Source organism: Arvicanthis niloticus, chromosome 21 (genome assembly GCF_011762505.2).
Source record: "Arvicanthis niloticus isolate mArvNil1 chromosome 21, mArvNil1.pat.X, whole genome shotgun sequence".
Lineage (NCBI taxonomy): Eukaryota > Metazoa > Chordata > Mammalia > Rodentia > Muridae > Arvicanthis > Arvicanthis niloticus.
The window spans coordinates 10,131,377-10,152,248 of NC_047678.1; the positions used below are offsets into that span (position 1 = coordinate 10,131,377).

Consider the following 20,872-nt stretch of genomic DNA (forward strand, 5'->3'; position numbering starts at 1 on the left):
TTTAGGAAAACATAGAAGTAAAAACTCAAAAGAATTTTAATAATTCTTCTGTTGTAAATGAAAGGAAGGAAGGTCTCACAGTGTAAATGGGGACTTGAGTATACCATATTGGTAGAATTGACTACTCCTGCTAGAGTTTGGTTTATTAGATTGGAAGGTTACATGTAATTAAAGTAGAGAAAACTAACCACTCTATTTTATTCATAAGAGTACATTCTGGTTAAAATCTGATACAATTTTTTGTTTCTGTGTTTGATGTAGGTTATTTCTGTGTACTTGTTTTGTAGTGAAATGTGTAATGTACAGAAAAAAATGCCCAAGGAAAACATGACCATTAGCTAAATTAAGGAAGGTGACATTAACGTCCCAATGTCTTTGCTAATCCACTTGTTGATAGTGAGTATTAGTATTTGATTTTGAGGCCGGGCGGTGGTGGTGCATGCCTTTAATCCCAGCACTTGGGAGGCAGAGGCAGGCGGATTTCTGAGTTCAAGGCCAGCCTGGTCTACCGAGTGGAGTTCCAGGACAGCCAGAGGCTATACAGAGAAGCCCAAGATTTTGAATTTCACAGAACCACCAGCTAAAGCCAGTTGACTCCATCTGTGTCAAACTGCAGAAACTTAATTATTGTAACAAAATTTGCCTCAGTCAAACCAAGATTATTTTTTTGTGTGTGTAAAAGTTAAAAGAGATGGGAAATGGGTACCTGTTGGTTAGATAGCCAAGTCTCACGTAGACACGAGAGCTTCATTTATGCCTCAAGATTTCCGCCCACAAACTCAAGGCAGGAGTTGTGTTTTTGGGAAGCAAACAAGTGCCTACAAAGAATGCCCCTTGTATTCAACTTGAGGGGAGGCAGCATTGATACAGAGATGACCTGATGTATCTGTGAAAAGCTACGGGAGTAGATTCACTTAAGTTGGGAAGATCCACACTAAATGTTGGTGAGATCATTCCACCAGTCCATGGGTCGAGGGCTCCACCTGAAGAAAAAGCTGAGCAGCAAGCTTTCCTTGCTTTCTGCTTCCTGATTTTGGAAGTCATGAGACCAGCTGCCTTGAGCTCCTGCCACCATTTCTTAACCATTATATCCTTGAAATAAGAGACAGCATTAATTAGGTATTTTATAGCAGAAAGAAGAAAAGTGAATGATATGCCTATAAAGATGCAAGGGGGTGGGTCAGCGGAATCTGAGTAACAAGAAATTAAAAGTCAGATGCCAAACAAAAGTATTTAGTAGAGAAGGTGTGAAGTAGGTTGTATTTTCTTGGGTAGACAACAAAAGGAGGAGCCGTGTTACTAACACACCTTCAGTGAAAGGCAAGGCCAGCCTGTGGGCCAGAAGGGCTTGGATCACTCCTTGGTGTTTTTTTTTTCTTCTTCTTTTTTTCTCTCTACAACATTGAAGAAGAATGTCTCTGGCCTTAAAAAAATGTACCAATTTGGGTTGAAGTCTCCAAGAGGAATGCATATGGTCCAATCTAGAGCATCATCACATCACACATATGTCTGTCAGAAAAAGTTCTTCTTGGTAGTATAAAAATCTGAAGAGCCTGGATTGCCATAATCAGAATTTAACTACAAGTTGAATCAAATTTTGTCCAATCTTTTGCTCCCCTCTGCTCTAGTAATAATAATTCTGCTTTTTTTCCCCCTCAGAAGAATGGAGTCAGACATTTTACAAGCCTCCCAGAAAATTCTCAAGTGTTTCATTTGCCTGGGCATCTTTACTGATCCAGTCCTCTTAAGGTGTGGCCATACCTTCTGCAGGGCCTGTCTCTTCCTTATTTCAGAAAATATCCAAATCCCTGCCTACTGCCCCATGTGTAGGCAACCATCCCAGTGGGAGTTCAGAACTGACATTACTATGAAGAAACTGGTATCCATTGTCAAAAAAGAAAGGTTCATGAAGTATTTGAGTTCTGAGGAGCACAAGTGTGTGACCCACAAGGAGAGAAAGATGATCTTCTGTGATGAGAACAGGGTCCTCCTCTGTCAATTGTGTTCTGACTCCCAGGAGCACAGAGGTCACAGACACTGCCCCACTGAAGTAGCTATTGGGGAGCAAATGGTAAGTGATGTTTCTGAAAAAAAAAAAAAAAAGGATGAAAGCTTGAGAGAGGGAAGCTTAGCTAGCCTTAGGAAGATGCTTGTCCTGATTCTGATGAAACCACTGTGTTCTGAATCTTGGCACTTTTAAAATACAAATGAAGAAAGGATGACTATAAAACGCAAACATCCCTTAAGAGACTCATGAGTGTAAATATCATTTCTAGTTTAACGATTCATTATGTTTATGTCATCGCAAAGTATAGTCGTAAATTCACATCTTTAAATCTGCTCATGACATGAGACTAAAATAACGAAAGTACATTGGAATTAGCTGGTTAGAGGCATCTGGGTATCCCAATTAGATGGTAATTATCCAGACAATAGTCAACTACAGTCCATCACTTAACTTGAGGACAGGGTGGTTGTATTTTATAATTCTATGATCTGAAATCTAAAGTTCCATAGTTACTAAAAGTAAAAAAGAAACAATACTGTGATCCTTCTACCCTCTCTGAAGTAATTGTGTTCAGTGCTAGAGTCTGTCCATTAGGTAACTCATTATTTATCTAAGGATAATATTGTTTTTTTTTTAAACAGGAGAAAATTCTAAAGCAAATGGAATCTTTACGGAAGAAGATCCAAGAACAGCAGGAGAATCTAGAGGCAGAGAGGAGAATGGCCACTAAATGGGTGGTGGGTAAAATCAACCAGAGGTAGACATCTTTGCAAACTTGGTCATTTGCAATTTGAGGATCATGCATGGGATCTGATACTAGGAAATCCTTTTCTGTTAACCTCAGATTCTAAGGACAAAATACAATTTTGAACACAGAGAGAATGGCCTGGCTGTGTGGTAGAAAAGTTTGATATTAATGGGTGACTTTTATCTAAGTCATATACATAACCCTCAGACTTCAAGACTCCTCTTGGAACTTCAGTTAGTAGGTGCAGAATTGCATTTTTGAGCCAACATATTAATTACCAATCAAAACCTTCTTTTCAGATATCTCAGGATCTCATTTAATAGATGAAAATGTTAAGAGAAAAGGATAGGTTTGTTTGCTTCCGCTATTAATAAAGAAGAAATGTATAAAATCAAAGAATTTATATTTTCTGAAAAGTGGGGACAGTAAAGCAGTGTGTGCAGCACCCTGATGGGATCTTGTAGGTGAATTTAAACAGAGGGATTCAGTGGAGGAAATCAAATACTCTCTGAATGTGATCTAGGATTTCCCTTTTCCTTCAGGGCTATGTGACCGTACGAGAGCAAATGATCAGAATGGCGTATAGGAAACTACATCCAGCCCTCGATGAAGAAGAAAACCAACATATAAAGTGTATGAAAAATGAAGGCAATACTATTTTAGAGGAGCTCAGGAAAAGTGAAGCCATGATGGCCCACAAGAAGAGTCAACTAATAGAAGCGTACCAGGAGCTGATGACAATGTCCCAGAAGCCATATGAGGTGCTGCTGCTGCAGGTGAACATGGAGGAGTGCAGCTTTATTCTCTGAGGCCCACAGCGGTGGTTCTTACGGCTGAGATACCTTTCTAAATGCCCTGTACTTGTTATCAGAAGACTTGCTTTATAAGAAAAATCTGGAGAGCTAATTTCTGTAATAACCTAAAAAGAGCAAGCTTCTCGACATTGTGTAGTAGATTCCCCATCGAATATCTCCTTATTTTTTGTGTTTTGTAGCTTGCTTCTTTAGAACCCCAAATTGAGTGATTCCTGCTACCAAACACCCTGTTTTCCCTCTACTTGGATATTACCCACAATTTTAAAGTAGTCTACCATTTGTTTGTTCTGTTTGAAAGCTGTGGTTTTGAGAGTTCTTTGGAAGGAGGGGGATTTGATATATGTTCCTCATTCGTGGTGCACAATGGCCTCAGACTCACAGGATTCCTGAGACCTAAGCCCAAAATTCTAGAGTTACAGATATGAGGCACCATGTAGTGGTTAGGTGTCAGTTTTGAAGTACACTTAATGAAAGTATTTGTATGTCTTGTGTACAAGATCAAAGAAAGTCCTCTTTGCAGACAGCTGGGTGTTACAAAGCAATGTACACCTCCTACCTATATGCTTCTCAAATATTATTCTCAAGGCCTGATTTCATTAAGAATTCCATTGTGCTAATCCACTTCATAACCCCGGGAAATGAAAATAAATTTGCAGGGTGAATTGGTGCAGTGCCTGACAATTATCTTTATAGATAAACACACACACACACACACACACACACACACATATATATATATACCACATTGTGTGCTGTTACTTCAGATATCTAAGCTTTTCTTGTTTTGTTTGCAGGATTTGGATGACATGTTCAGAAGGTGAGTTTAGTCCTCAGTGTAAGCCAGGATACCCTGATCTCTGGTACAAAACTGAACAAGCCCTCTTAGCAAAGTACAAATACACTTTATATAGAAAATGCTTAATTGTTTATGGATGATGTGTCTGGGCTTGTTTTCACGGATATGACTCCTGGCCTCCTATATCAGGCAGTGTCTTTTCCTTCTCCCTATGAATGGAGTGTTTGTAATGGGCATGAGCTAAGATTTGTCATTTTAAAATCCTAATTATTGAGGCCATGGGCTGTATTTTTCTGGTAATTGAAGATAGGAGCAGGAAGCATGGAGGAAGGGGTGGTAGCAGGAAGGGCTTCAGAAAGAGCATCAGGAGGAAACCACCCAGTCTCTTTATCATGGGGTCTCTATAATATCAGAAAATGCTGTGTGAAAATGTTCAGATGAGTGCTTACTTTTATTAATTTGATTTGTTATGAATATCTTTTTTAAAAAAAAGAATTAAATATTTATTTATTTATTTATTGTATGATTATGAGTTCATTGTCACTGTCTTCAGACACACCAGAAGAGGGCTTTAGATCCCATTACTGATGGTTGTGAGCCACCATGTGGTTGCTAGGAATTGAACTCAGGACCTCTAGAAGAGCAGTCAGTCAGTGCTCTTAACTGCTGAGCCATCTCTTCAGCCCCTTGTTCTGAATATCTATGTGAGTGCACATGTGTGCAGGGCAGAGGACAACTCTCAGGAGTCAGTCCTCTCCTCACACCATAGGTTCCTGAGATTGAACTTCGGTTGTCAGGTTGCATGGCAAGGGTTTTACCCCCTGAGCCTTTTACTTAGCTCTGAGTTATGATTTCTCCTCACCACTGGGATGACATCTTTAGCACAGGCCGATCAATGTCTTCTCCTTGCAGGAGTGAGTTGGTGCAGCTGGGCATGCCGCAGCGTATGAAACCGAAACTCAGTGCCCATCCCAATACGGGGCTGACTGCAAGGTTCAACTTCTTTCAAGGTGAGTGTCAGCACTGAAGTAACGACCAGAGGTGCCCTTCAACAGTGAGATAACCTTTGCACAATGAATATTTTAGCTCCCTAGAAAGAAGTGTCTAGTTATGCCATATTGTAATCATATTTAGGCACATGGTCATTTTAGAAACAAAGATTAATGAATACTAATTTAATGATGTACATGATTTAGGCTGAAAGACATAGTATCATTTGTTTATTGAGACACACTGAATGATTAATTCAGGACAGTTTAATACAAATAACTAGTAATTAAAATATTTGTATATTTTCTATTAAATATTTCAGCGATTGATTTTTTTGTTTTTAGTTTGGAGACATGATTTCTCTTTGTAGCCCTGGCTGTCCTGAACTAGCTCTGTAGACCAGGCTGGCCTCAGACTCACAGCCAGCCACCTGCCTCTGGCTCTTGAGTGCTCTCAATAAAGACATGTGCAACCATGCAGCTATCAGTTGAATTTTTAAAGTGTATCACACCCCACAGATTAAAAATTCTCAAGATACAGTGGAGCACACTTGTAACCCCAGCATTTAAAGCATGGAATCAGGAGGATTGCCCAAGAGTTTGAGGCCAGGCAGGTTGACATAGTGAGTTCCATGCCAGCCAAGGATATATAGTAAGAAATGCTATCTCAAAAAAATATCTACAGAAATGACCATAAAATAATCAAATAGACAAAGCCATATATAATAGTCAATAAAAATAAAACAGGTTGATAAGGCACGAGGCAGTCTGAATCAGTCTCTAGATCCTAAACAGGAATTGTAATATCACAGGGAAAGAATTTCAGAGAAACCGGGGTTTAGTTAAAGGCAGACGATTGCTACCAGGGAACAACTTCTAACGCATGCTCATTTGAGTACAAATCTGCTTAGTGGGATGAAAATCAAAACACTAAGGTGAAAGCAACCATGACTTATGACTTAGGAATGACTTTTCATGGAGACTCAGGGGCACAGCCTTTACAGCCGTCCTCACTGCATTGCACACAGCTTCTGTTTACCAGGTGTAATTAAAATCTCCTGACAGAACTGCGCTGTTCTGTGCTGCGGCTTCCACCTCTGCAGCTTCTGCAGATTTTCAAAAACCCAGGAAATCTCTAGAAACCTCTCTCACCTGACAAACATAAATAATTGGTTTAACTAAAATGTTGGCTCTTCCCACAGTGAGAATTTTCTTTCAAAATTTAATCATATTCAACTGCAAGATGAGCCGATTTTTTGATATCAGAAGATTCAGTTTTAAGTCTCACCATCAAAATACATCTCTGGATTCAGTTGGGTACTATCGTGCCTCCTGGGGAGCAAAGAGTTTCCGCACTGGAAAACACTACTGGGAGCTGGATTTGAAGGATTATGAGAACTGGGCTGTAGGGGTCTGTAACAATGCCTGGTTAAGGAGAAGAAACCAAGAGATCGGATTGGATGGTGCATTTCTTCTTGTGTGTTTGAAGGAGGGTGATCGTTACAGTCTCCTCACCACCTGCCCAGTATTTTACCACTATATAGAGAAGCCAACTGGCCGGGTTGGCGTGTTTCTTGATTGTGAGGGTGGATGCGTAAGTTTCCTGGATGTAGCCAAGAGTTCCCTCATATACAGCTATTATCTTGGAACTTCCCATTGCATTTTCAGGCCTTTCTTCTCCACTGTCTACACATGATCATAGGAAGCTGAAATCCAGTACGATGGTACTTTCCCAGTGTTTCTATGGTAATGTGTCCTCTCTTTATTGTGATTAAATATTGTGATGGTTTGTATATGCTTGGCCCAGGGAGTGGCACTATTAGAAGGTGTGGCTCTGTTGGAGTAGGTGTGTCACTGTAGATGGGGGCTTTAAGACCCTCATCCTAGCTGCCTGGAAGCCAGTCTTCCACTAGCAGCCTTCAGATGAAGATGTAGAATCCTCAGCTCTGCCTGCACCATGCCCGCCTAGATGCTGCCTGCCATTGCTCCCACTCTGATGATGAATTGAACCTCTGAACCTGTAAACCAACCCCAATTAAATGTTGTCTTTTATAAGACTTGCCTTTGTCATGGTGTCTGTTGACTGTATTATCCTAGGGTCCTTGGCTCTTCTGGCTCCTACAATTCTTCCCCCCCCTCTTCCATAGGGTTCCTTGAGCTCCAAGGGGAGGGACCTAATGGAGTACTACAATTTGGGCTCCCTCTCCATCTAATGTATGGATGTGAGTCTCTACATTGGCTCTAATCAGCTTCTAGGCAAAGTGTCTCTGATGACTATTGAACTAGGCCCCATCTCTGAGTATAGCAGAGTACCACTAGGAATCATTTCATTTTTTTTCCTACCCTAGGTCCTCAGCTAACCAGACTCCAGTTCTTGATGATCCAGGCATTGTCAGGCATGGGCTCCCTCTTGAATTAGACCAGCCATTAGTTGGCCACTCCCACAAGTTCTCCTCCATTGCCCCAGCACATCCTTCAGTCAAGATAGATTGTAGGTCTAAGGACTGTAGCTGCATCCATGTTGCCATCCTACCACTATAAGTTGCCTGGTTATAGAATATGGCTGGTTCAGGCTCTGTATCCTCCATTACTGGGAGTGGTCTCTAGGGTCACCTTTGTAGAGTCCAGGGATTTTCCATCTCACTAGATTTCTACAGTGAAATCAGCTCCAAAAGTCACCCAATTCTGGTTGTCTCTCCCATACTCTCTCCCTCCAGTCCTCTGTAAGAACTTGATTTCTCATGTTCCCATCCCTACCTCCCCCAGTCTACCCTAGAATTTATCCTATTTCCCCTTATCAGTGACATATATTTGTCCCTGGTAGAGCCCTCCTTGTTAATTAGCCTGTCTGGGTTGGTGGACTGTAACATAATTATCATTTACTTATTAGCTAAATTCTACTTATAAGTGAGTGTACACCATGCTAGTCTTCCTGGGTCTGTGTTACCTCATTCAGGGTGTTTGTTTTTTCTAATTCCATCTATTTCCCTACATATTTCATGACATTTAAAAAATAGCTGTGTAATATTCCATTGTGTGAAAGTACCACATTTAATTTATCCATTTTTCATTTGAGGGAAATTTAATGTTGGTTCTAGTTTTGGGCTATTATGAATAAAGCTATTATGAACATAGCTGAGCAAGCGTTTTTGTAGTTATAGTGTGCCCTTTGGTATATGCCCAAGAGTGGTATAGCTGGGTCTTGAGAGAGATCAGTTCCCAGTTTTCTAAGGAACTGCCATACTGAGTTCCATAGTGCTTGTACAAGTTTTTACACCTGCCACAGATAGAAGATTGTTCCCCTACTCACCAGCATGAGCTATCACTGATGTTATTGATCTTAACCATTCTGACAGGTATAAGATTGAATCTCAAAGGAATTTTGATTTGCACTTCTCTGATGACTGAGGATGTTGAACATTTAAGTGTTTCTCAGCCATTTGTGATTCCTCTATTGAGAATTCTCTGTTTATACGCATACTCCATTTTATAATGGGACTATTTAGTTTGTTGATGACTACTTTCTTGAGTTTTTCATAAAATAAGATACACTGTACCTGATAGAAGAGAAAATGGGGGATAGGCTTGAACTCACTGGCATAGAAGACAACTTCTTGAACATAACACCAGTAGAGCAGGCACTAAAACAACTAATAAATGGGCCCTCATGAAACTGAAAAGATTCTGTAGGAAAAAATATACCATCAGTAGGATAAAATGGCAGCCTGGAGAATAGGAAAAGATTTTTTATCAACTCCACATTCAGTATAGGGTTAATATCTAAAATGTAGGAAAAACTCTGAAAGGACAGCCATGCTAGACTCCTGTCTGCAGTCATAACCATATCATTAATAGTGTCAGGGACTGGTGATTGTCCATGGGATAGGTCTCAAGTTGGACTGATTGGTGGCCACTCTCTCAATCTCTGCTCCATACCCCATCCCTCCATTTCTTGTAGACAGGATAAATTTTGGATGGAAGGCTTTATGGGTGGGATGCTATGGTGGATTTGAAGATGCTTGGCACAGAGAGTGGCACTATTAGGAAGTGTGGCCTTGGCGTAGGTGTGGCCTTGTTAGAGGAAGTGTGTCACCGTGGGGGTGGGTTTCTAGCTGGCTGGAAGCCAGTCTTCTCCTGGCTGCCTTCAGCTTTCTAGCCTCATGGCTGCCTGGACACTACCATGCTTTCTTTATAACAGAGTGAACCTCTAACCTGTAAGCCGCCCCAACTAAATGGTTTGATCAGTGTTCCCTTGATCATGGTGTCTGTTCACAGCTTTAAAACCCAAACTAGGACACTTGGTGTCCCTACTGCCCCACTGAGGTTCCTACTGGGCTACAGGGGCTTCCTGGCCTCTGCAGGTTTCATATCCCCAAAGCTGTGAGTCCTGGCTAAGGTCAACCACATTGATGCTTCTGTGCTTCCCTTATCCCAGGTCTCTGTCACAACAGGACTCATAAAACCTCAGTTCAGGATTGCAGTAGAGCCTCAAGAAATCACAATAACACTCAACACCTAGGCTGATCTAGATGTTCACACCATTGTCCTCACTCTTCAGGCAAAGTGAAGCAGGGCACACTATGTCCACATAGGAAGCTTTCTCAAGTCTGACAAATCCAGTGTGCTCACCCATGATTTAATGGTGAAGTTATATGTAGTTTTAATGTATTTATCATTTTACACACGCCTTGGTATCCATCTTTTTGGTTTTTCAAGACAGGGTTTCTCTGTATAGCCCTGGCTATCCTGGAACTCACTCTGTAGACCAGGCTGGCCTCAAACTCAGAAATCCGCCTGCTTCTGCCTCCCAAGTGCTGGGATTAAAGGTGTGCGCCACCACCGCCCGGCGGTATCCATGTTAACACACTCATATGGTCTATGTGCTTTGTAACTAGTAAATACAACTCAGTCTAAAAACAAATACATGTATGTATACATGTACACACACACACACACACACACACACACACACACACACACACATATGCTGGGGGCCTTCAGCTGTTCTTTGCTTCTCTCTTGAGATAAGCCAAGGGGGAAGAGCTTCTGTGGGACAAGACATGGTCTCCTGGATATTTACGGTTGCCTTATCTATAATAAACCTTTATCTGTCTTAAATTTAAGTTACTTTGCAGTGGTAGTTGACCTGGCCCAATCCCTCTGAGGGCAGAAATTGTAGTCTCTGGGGTTTAGCACCTCAAAGTAAAACAGTGGGGAACTAAGTAAAAGGGTTTATTGCTGGTGCTCCTTTCTCTCCTGAATCAGCCAGAAGCCTTCTGGCTAAACTGGTTAAAACTCATTGTGAGCCATAGAGGAAAGAAAGGAAAAGAATTAAGATGCCTTATATAAGCAAAAATGCATAGACATGTACATTCACGCATTCATACACCCACACTCTGGCTGGGCTCAACTGTATGTTACAGTCAAATCCACAAGTATTCATGCATCCTTACACATATACAAATATACCTACACACAGATAAACAGACTATACATTGAGATGGATGAATGGATGGGGCATAACTCCAAGCCAAACCAACCAACAACATTTTTTATTGGATATTTTATTTACATTTGAGATTCCCCCCACCCAGAAACCACCATCCCATCCCCTCTCCTCCTGCTTCTATAAGGATGTGTCCCCACCCACCCACGTACTCCCACCTCCCTGCCCTCAAATTCCTCCACACTGGGGCATCCAGCCTTCATGGGACCAAGGACCTCTTCTCCCACAATGGCCCTACAAACCATACATATACAGCTGGAGCCATGAGTCCCTCTTTATGTGCTCCTAGGCTGCTGGTTTAGACCCTGGGAGCTCTGGTTGGTTGGCATTGTTGCTCTCCCCATGTGGCCTCAAACCCCTTCAGCTCCTTCAGTCTTCTAACTCCACCATTTGGAACCCCCTGATCAGTTCAATGGTTAGCTGTGAGCATCTGCCTCTGTATATGTCAGGCTCTGGCAGACCTCTAAGGAGACAGCTATATCAGGCTCCTGTCAGCCTGCACTTCCTGGCATCCACATCAGCCTCTGCCTTTGGTGACTGCACAAGGGATGAATACCCAGATGGAGCAGTCTGCGGACAGCCCCTTCTTCAGTTTATGTCTCATACTTAGTCTCCATATTTGCTCCCATGAGTATTTTGTTACTCATTCTAAGAAGGACCAAAGTGCCCACACTTTGGTCTTCCTTCTTCATGAACTTCATGTGGTCTGTGAGTTGTATCTTGGGCATTGAAAGCTTTGGGGCTAATATCCACTTATCAGTGAATGCATACCATGTGTGTTCTTTTGTGATTGGGTTACCTCACTCAGGATGAAATTTTCTACTTCCATCCATTTGCCTAAGAATTTCATGAATTCATTATTTTTAATAGCTGAGTAATACATTTTCTGTATCCATTCCTCTGTTGAAGGACATCTGAGTTATTTCCATCTTCTGGCTATTATAAATAAGGCTGCTATGAACATAGTGGAGCAGGTGTCCTTGTTATATGTTGAAGCATCTTCTGGGTGTGGTGTAGTTGGGTCCTCAGGTAATGCTATGTCCAATTTTCTGAGGAACCGCCAAGCTGATTTCCAGAGTGGTTGTACCAGCTTGCGACCCAACCAACAATGGAGGAGTGTTCCTCTTTCTCCGAATCCTCGCCAGCATCTACTCTCACCTGAGATTTTGACCTTAGCTATTCTGACTGGTGTGAGGTAGAATCTCAGGGTTGTTTTGATTTGCATTTTCCTGATGACTAAGTATGTTGAACATTTCTTTAGGTGCTTCTTGGCCATTGGAGTTTCCTCAGTTGAGAATTCTTTGTTTAACTCTGTACCCCATCTTTTAATAAGGTTATTTGGTTGTCTGGAGTCTAATGTCTTGAGTTCTTTGTATATATTGGATATTAGCCCTCTGTCAGATGTAGGATTGACAAAGATCTTTCCCCAATCTGTTGGTTGCCCTTTTGTCCTATTGACAGTGTCCTTTGCTTTACAGAAGCTTTGCAATTTTAGGAGGTCCCATTTGCCAATTCTTGATCTTAGAGCACAAGCCATTGATGTTCTGTTCAGGAAATTTTCCTCTGTGCCCAAGTATTTGAGGCTCTTCCCCGCCTTCTCTTCTATTACTTTCAGTGTATCTGGTTTTATGTGAAAGTCTTTATCCACTTGGACTTGATGTAAAAATCCTGATTGGCAGTGATTTACTTTCAGGGCTTGAAATACATCATGTCATGATTCCCTGCCTTTGAATGTTGCCAATATTGTTTAGATGTTTCTATCTCTGTAATGAATTAGTGGTTTACCCTTAAATACTTCAATACTCTTCTTTGGCTCTGTATTTTTGCCATATTGACTATAATATGTCTCTGGTCTTAAAAGTACATACACATGTAAGTACATACACAGATAAGTACTCTGGCCATGTCATTTGGTAATCTAGAAGGCTCTTTGTTTGAATGTCTATTTTTATGTCTAATATTTAGGAAATATCCTGCTATAATTTTCTTAAATAAGTTCTCTATGACTTCTTAATGTTTATCTCAGCTTTTTTTCCCTTCTCTAAATTTGTGGCTTTGGTCTATTGATTATAGCTCAGAGCTATTGGATATTGGGGCTATACTCATTTATTTTCTTTTTTCATTAATATTTAGGTGTAATACTTCATTCACATTATTTTGTGTTGTTACTGAGTCTGTACTGGAAAAGTATCTGATGTTTGCATGAGCTGCCTTTCCAGTGGGAGTTTTCCTTTTCTCTCTCTCTCTCTCTCTCTCTCTCTCTCTCTCTCTCTCTCTCTCTCTCTCTCTCTCTCTCTGTGTGTGTGCCAGGGGGACCTTAGCTGGTAGCACTTAACTGCATTGTGGACTGTCCAGATTCTCTCATCTTCCTTAAAGACCCCCAGATTGTACCTCTTGGGATAGCTTTTAGCTGAAGCTTATGGAGAGAAACCATAGCAGACAGAGGTCCGGCATTTGTACTTTCAGAACCCCTTGAGTGTTAACCGACTGGAGGATTGACACCAGGCATATTGTGTACTCTGCTGACACTTCAGAATTCTCAGGCTTTACATTTTAATAACACACCACAGTTCCAAACTTGATCCACCTTCTGGCTTACAGATCAAGGCTGCTAAACTCTAGGTAAGTTCTCAGTTAATTTCTGTTGAAGTTGACAGTAGCATAAGCTAACCTCCTGCCTGCTGTATCTTGGAAATACCAGATATGCCACAAAACTCCACAATTCCATGTTTATACTTAACCAGGTCATATATGGAGAATATGTCCCCGTGAGAATCTCCCTTCTATATTTGTATATGAGTTATTTCTTGGATTTATGGGATGGAAGCTTGGTCTCCAGTGTGGTAGTATTGAGAGCCTATGGAAAATGATTACATCACGACAGATTCCACCTCAGAAATGGGGTAATACTATAGACAAAGAGTGGGCATGACCTGGCAGGTGTAAGTTAATGCCTGTTGAACTGTGTAGTTAGAAATGGACATACATGTCCTGTACATGTACACCTTTTCCATATGCCTGGTACCCTTTCTGATCTTCTGTGAATATATTAGTCAGAACACTCTTCAAGGATATCAGGCAGCACAATACTATGTAGACATTCTAGCTATTAGAATCATGAGTCAAATAACATTTTTTCTTTCTCTATTGTCTGAACATGAAAGATAATAAGAAATAAAGCAGAAAAAAATCAATCCTCTCCATTATATAAGTACCACAATAATGATCAATAGCTGTTAGTGCCGTGTTGTTTCTCAATCTGTCAAGCTGGTAAAAGTGAATAACGTCCAGGACTGGGAAGAGAGCACAGTGGTTAAGAGCACTTGCTATTCTTGCAGAAGGTCCTAGTTTGGTTCCCAGTATCTATGTGGTGTCATATAGAAATCATTAAAATCAGTTCCAGGGGATCTGCCCCCCCTTTTTTTGGCCTCTACAGGAATATGACACACACACACACACAGTACACATACATATATGCAGGCAAACCATTCATATGCATAAAACAAAAATAATAAATAAGTATTCAAAAATTAAATAAAGTTCACCTGCAGAAAGGAAAAGAGATTGCTGGAAGACTTCTAGAGGTCTACTGGCCTTAGGTTCAGTGTTCCATCACATATTTAGGTGACGAAACTGATCTCAGAGTCCTTCCAGTAAATTCTTTTGTCATTGCTGAGAACCCACATCAAATCAAATATAACAGATTCAAATTCAGTGCATTGGAGGAATAAACTTTGGCTCTACTGAGAACAATCTTCAAAGATGGAACAACCTTGCAAAAACCAAACACTGCTCACTGTGGAACATCAAGATGAGAGACACAATGTGCTGGGTTTTAAGTAAGGAAGCTGTGGGTGTTTCCTCCATTTGACCCCCTGCTCTCTTCTACTGGTGGATCTATCTGAACTGCACCTGGAATTGCAATTCTGTATGGATTGGGTAGGACTTCCCTTAGAATTCCCTTATAAATGCCATGCTCAAAGCATAACATAAGATACCAAACCCTTTCTTTTTAAACCTCACTACTGAGACATCTTCATTAGCAAGATAGTTTAGAATTCACCTCATGTTAAAAAAAAGAAGTAATTTCCACTTGAGTTGTAATCTCCTGTAGCTTCACCACATTCTTATACTTGCCCCAAGGATTTTCAGTACTATGAACTCCATGTGCTCCTATTTTCTTTAAATTCACAGTCTGAAGGCTTTATATCCAGCTATTACTAAAATTCTGCTCAGGAAGATGTAGTTGGCCAAGAGCGATGAAGCCTTCATCCAAGCTAGTGCTTAAAAAAAATGAGATGGAGAGTTAAGTCTCAAAAAGTAGCATTCTTCTCCAGCTAGAATAGGGGCCTCTGTCATGGTATTCCAGAAGAAATTCCAATTTTGGGGGAACCATTATTTTAATGATCTGATAGCCAAAGGGAAGGAAATAAGTTGTTTTATTCAGAATACTTTTGCTCTCGGTAGTGTGGTTACTCATAAAGCCTTTGCTTTCTGGCTCACTTGGGAGACATTTATCTACTGAAGGGTAACTTCCAAAGGAAACCCCCTTCCTTTGTTGCCTCAGGCACCAGCCCTAGATTTAGGTAGATTTAACAGAATATATATATATATATATATATATATATATATGGAAAAAGGCTTGGGGATCCCGAGGTTTCTCCTGCCATGCTGTGGGTAGTCGGCTGGAAATGCTCTGGGTTTCTCCAGCTGGAAGTTGGGCCCGGCTGTTCATTAACTAAAAGTCTCTCCCTGGCTCCTCACGGTTCCTCATAGCGGCGCAGCCCCAACACACGAGGAAGCCCTTGGGTTTCCAAAACTGGTTTATTCACATGGCAGATCGTGTATGGATCTGGATGCATACCCCTCAAACCCAGGATCGACCTGAGTTAAAAGGGGAGGGGAGAAGGGGGGAGGGGCTGGGGAGGAATGTTTAATTGGCTCCACCTCTGGCCTTCAGGTACCTCATTAGTATGTAAATCTCTCTAGGGCCTGTTCACGCCCTCCACCTGTGTACATGACTGAAGGGTGGAGGTGAAATGGAGATTAGACCTTGTGTTAGGCCCAACATCCCACCCTTTTTTCTTTCATAAAAGGAGGGGCAACTCTGTGTTAATGAGAGATGTGGACCACGTGGAAGTGGGCCTAGGAACAGGGCTAAACATCCTACCGTCCCTAAAAAGGGTCTCCGGGGTTTAAAGCCCGTTCAACCAGGCTATGTCCAAACCATCTCTTCACGGCCCAACATCTCACTGTTTTTTTGTGAAAATTTTGGATGAGGTGGTAGGCCAGAGGGTGTAGCATAACTCAATCAAGGGTAGTGGGAATTGAGGGTAGGGTTTGGAAGGCAGGGAATCATTGAAACAATTAAATATAGGTTGTACAGTTTGAGGGTAATGACATCTGATTAATCTAAATAGACATTATGTTTTCCTCACTAACATGTAACTTTAGCTATGTGACTTTGGCAAAAGAGTTCATTTGTAGCTGGAAGGTCTGGATCTGTCTTCTGTAGTGAGCATCTCTGGGTTCTGGCGTGCATCTCTGGAGCCTGGTGTGGGTCTCTGGATCTCAGCATGTTCTGGGTTCTTCAGTCAGATGAGATGGCTGGAAGAAGGCAGCTTGGCAGGTTCCAGGAGGTGTCGCTGTCTCTGGATCTCAGCGTGTCTCTGGAGTCTGCAGTCAGATGAGGTGGCTGGGAGAAAGCAGCTTGGCATCTCAGGCAGGTTCCAGAGGATGGCTGGACTCTGTTGGATCTGTGGGTATACCTGTAGGATAATCACAGCAGGGAAGGAGCATCTCCAGCAGGGAGATGTTCCCAAGCATTAAATTGCTTGGGAACAAGCACCTTATGGCCTGTCGTTAAGATCCTGGAAAAGCAAAGGTGTTTGAGGAAAGTTTAGTCTTAGAAGGTATCTTGGATAGCTGAGGGAGAAAAACAATGTTAATTTTGTATCTGAGATTGGCAGCAACAGTTTGCCTGTAAAAGAAATTAGTTGTTAATTAAGACTCAAGAAATGGTGATCAGCACGTTGACTTAACTGTGGAAGGAAATTAGATAGCTTTTAAACCTTGAAGAAATTATAAAGGTTGAAAAATAATGTTGGACATCTATCACAAGTATTAGAGAGAAAAGGCAGCATTAAAATAGAAAAAATAACAAATTTTTGGTTGAAAAAAACACAAGCATTGTTGTTCTAGGTGTTCCTGTTAGGAAGAAAAGGAAATGTTTAAAAATTTTGGTTGAAAAACAGGAACGTTTGTTGCAGGTCCTCCTGTTGGGGAGGAGCAGTAATGGCGGGTTTAGAAACAGTGGGGAGGGGCCTTGTTCTGCGATGTGGTGTCTGGGTGCTTTGGCAGAGAGGACCTGTATTCCACCTTTCTTTTTATTAGAAATTTTAATTGTAGAGAAGGATCAAAAAGCTAACTTGAAGTTTATAGGGAGAGATACCTAGGCTTGATAGGAGAGCTAAGAGTCAGAGAGTGAAAGGCTATAGGAATCTCTCACCTAAGGAAGGAGTCTTAGGAGGGTCACAGCAGGCACTGTGACTTGAAAGACTGCTGTTGTCTGTGAAGGAGCCCTCTCTGTGGAGCTGGGGGATGGGCAAAGTGGAGGCTAGGGGGTCTGCCATCTTGCCCTTGAGTTGGAAAGCACATGGAGAGGGAGAGACAGAGAGAAAGAGGAGGAGTTAAAGTAGAGAAGTTGATCAGGAACACATGGAGAAAGAGTGGGGCCTAGTCTTTTGAACTAGGCAGTAGCTAAAAATTAGAAGAAGCTAACAAGGAACACGTGGAGAAAGAGGGGGGAGACAGAAAGAAGCCTGCCTAGTTTTGTGAACTAGGCTGGGAATTATTCACTGTCCTGGAGTTTCGCGGAGAGGTTTTCTGTGGGCAATAACTGGGGAGAACACTCTTGGAGCTGGTTCTACCACCTGTAGCTGGCTCTACCACCTGTAGGGAACGATATGGGCTCGTGCGTGGGTGAGCAGGTCCCCTGCGGAACCTCGGGCGGTAGGTTGGATTCTGATGGACCAGGAGTTGTGTTCCCTTGGGGACTCCATCTTTCATCTGTCTAATCTCACCAGCATTATGGGGAGGTCCACGGTGTACAGCATAGCGGCTCCCTTCTACTGGAACTCCATCTGGGCCAGTCACATTTGTTGCTTTAGGACCCCCTTTTCCTGCAACCACATCAAACTCTACAATTTCTCCCTCCCCCACACTGCGCAGATACTTGTGTGGATTATTCTTCTTGATGGCAGTCTGGTGTATAAACACATCTTCTTTGGTGTCATTTCGGTTTATAAATCCATATCCATTTCTGACGTTGAACCATTTGATAGTGCCAAGGACTTTGGTGGCGAGAACTTTCTTCTCCGAGTCCTCGCTGCCCACGGGAGCTGAAGAGGCCGGGGCTCCCCGAGAGGGGCGCGGCTGGCGCCGGGGCCTGGGGCATGCCGCTGGCTGCAGGGCTCTTAGGCACGGGGTCAGCGGCCTGCGGGAGCGTGGTGTTGCAGGTGGTGGCCTCAGCCACCTCGCTCATGCCACCTCTCCACTCTCTCCGGGCACCGGTTAGCATGATGGCGGTCGCGGAGGGGCCAGCTCGCAGCGGGCGGCTCGGGGGCGGGGGACGCGCGAGCTCGAAGTCTCGCTGGGTCTCCCGGCCCCGAAGATGGCAGGTTGTAGGGCATTCATCTTTCCAATGTCTTGTCTCCCCACATTTGAAGCAGATTCCTTCTGTTTTTACTGCTGCCACAAATGCCTGAGCTATGGATGTGACCTGGTGCGATGTAGTTCCTATTTCTCTGGTTGCCACAATCCACCTATCATGATGTTCTTCCCGGAGACCCTGGCAGGCTAGTCTAGACTCAGAAGTCATGCCTTCCCAAACAATGGTTTTAAGAAGAAGGTCTCTAGCTGTGGGATTGGAGATTTTTCTTTCTAAGCTCATTTTAGTTCTGAGGATAAAATCAGACAGGGATTCTCCAGGCTTCTGATGAAGGGAGAGTAGGGAGTGGGCAGGGTCTTGAGATCCTGAAGGTGGAGTAAGCCTATTCCAGGCTTGAATGGCACAGAGGCGGACCTGGTCATAGTAGCCTGCTGGCTGACTTGCCTGTTGTGCCCCAGTAGAGAAATCTTCCTGGCCAAAGAGTTCTTTAAAACCCCATGGAGTGTCATCTTCCCTTCCCTGGTTTTGCCTGACTTGCTGAAGACACTCATCACGATAATATGCCTCCCATTCTAGAAACATTGGATCAGGAAGGGCAGAACGGCAAATATCTCTCCAATCTTGGGGGGTGTTTAAGTTGGCAATATGGCTCTGTAGGAGGGATTTTGTCCACGGTGCATGAATGCCATCTTCCTTCACTGCCTGCCTGAGTTCTTTTAGGTCGGAGGCTTGGATAGGGTGCCATTTAAGTGGTTTAGTTCGAGTGGGGTGGATATTAACTGGGAATGTTTGAGCAGTTTGGGTTTTATCTATGGATTTTGAAGGACTGCTACTTTTGCGGCTAAGAGGAGGGGGAGGGGACTTATCTCTCTTCGGTTGGGAGGTAAGAGGGAAGGCAGGGGAAAGCTCCTTTGGTATTTTAATGAAGCCTTGCCTTTGGATGGGGGAGGGAGGGACAGGAGGAGCACATGGTTTCATTTCCTCCAAGGCATAAGGGGGAAGGGGTGGGTATATGGATTTTATTTCTCTTATTAGTTGGGTAAGGGCCTCAAGGTCTGAAACCAGGTGACTTTTGGGACCTTGGTTTTTGGGTTCATTTAACTGAGGGGCCCCAGGAGCTGTGTTGTTCTCAGTCTGTCCTATTTTCGATGGTCTTATACATTGGCGAATTGCAGCTAAGATCGGCAAAAACTCATAAGGGGGTTTTTTATCTCTGTTTTTGATAAGGGAAGCTACTTTGCTCCAAGAATCTGGACTGTAAATATTATCCTCTGCCATGCATGGTGCTATCTGAAGGACTTCCTCCCAAAACAAGGAGGCTTGCTTTTTGCCTATTCTTATCCCATGGGTCTTTAGTAAAGAATATATTTGCCTGGCTTGGGGTGAACATTTACGTGAGGTGGAGTTTCCCATGATAGAAAAGAGGAGAAACGCCTTGTCCAATGGGAACGTTCCCTTGGCCTATTGGCTTTGGGGGATTCCACAATGGTCCAAGAGCGCCAAGCCTTCCCGCAGATTTAAGAACTGGCAGCCGCCCTTATGGCTTTTAAATGGCTGCTGCATCACCAGATTTCTTTTTGTTTTAGAGAGAGTCTTGATAGAGTCTTTGCCAACGCCCGTTGCGGGCTGTCGGGATTTAAGCAGAGGCCAGGGAAGCTTTGAACCAGCACCAGAGAGTGGCTCTGGCCAGGAGGTAGCAAAAGCTCCCTTGGCTTACTTAAATCCGCGCGATGGCTTCCGACTGAAACACAGGAGGAAAAAGCAGATTTCTTGTTTCAAGAGTTCGGGGCTTACCCTTCCCTCGGTATCAGTAGCTGCGTGGTTGTGTGGCTTCCAAGGCTCCACGTTTGAGGCGCCAGATGTGGGGGAAAAAAAAAGGCTTGGGGATCCCGAGGTTCCTCCTGCCATGCTGTGGGTAGTCGGCTGGAAATGCTCTGGGTTTCTCCAGCTGGAAGTTGGGCCCGGCTGTTCATTAACTAAAAGTCTCTCCCTGGCTCCTCACGGTTCCTCATAGCGGCGCAGCCCCAACACACGAGGAAGCCCTTGGGTTTCCAAAACTGGTTTATTCACATGGCAGATCGTGTATGGATCTGGATGCATACCCCTCAAACCCAGGATCGACCTGAGTTAAAAGGGGAGGGGAGAAGGGGGGAGGGGCTGGGGAGGAATGTTTAATTGGCTCCACCTCTGGCCTTCAGGTACCTCATTAGTATGTAAATCTCTCTAGGGCCTGTTCACGCCCTCCACCTGTGTACATGACTGAAGGGTGGAGGTGAAATGGAGATTAGACCTTGTGTTAGGCCCAACACCTTTTCTTCCTAACATATATATTCTGTAAGGT

General features: G+C 43.0%; 1 protein-coding gene across 3 annotated transcripts in view; it reads left to right on the plus strand.

Moving 5' to 3' along the window:
• The window catches only part of LOC117693473 (tripartite motif-containing protein 43C-like), a 51,998-nt gene that overhangs the window by 452 nt on the left and 30,674 nt on the right, over window positions 1-20,872 (plus strand). For 2 of the 3 annotated variants that reach the window (XR_013105657.1, XM_076917751.1), the window contains exons 2-6: window positions 1,660-2,071; window positions 2,650-2,745; window positions 3,299-3,532; window positions 4,366-4,388; window positions 5,280-5,377. Coding sequence is in view for 2 of the 3 variants with exons in the window: in XM_076917751.1 (XP_076773866.1) it covers window positions 1,664-2,071; window positions 2,650-2,745; window positions 3,299-3,532; window positions 4,366-4,388; window positions 5,280-5,377 (859 nt within the window). In the remaining variant the exon portion in view is untranslated. Of the gene's footprint in view, window positions 1-1,659; window positions 2,072-2,649; window positions 2,746-3,298; window positions 3,533-4,365; window positions 4,389-5,279; window positions 5,378-6,558; window positions 7,414-20,872 lie in introns of those variants that run through there. The other variant, XM_034484142.2, reaches the window with a different exon arrangement.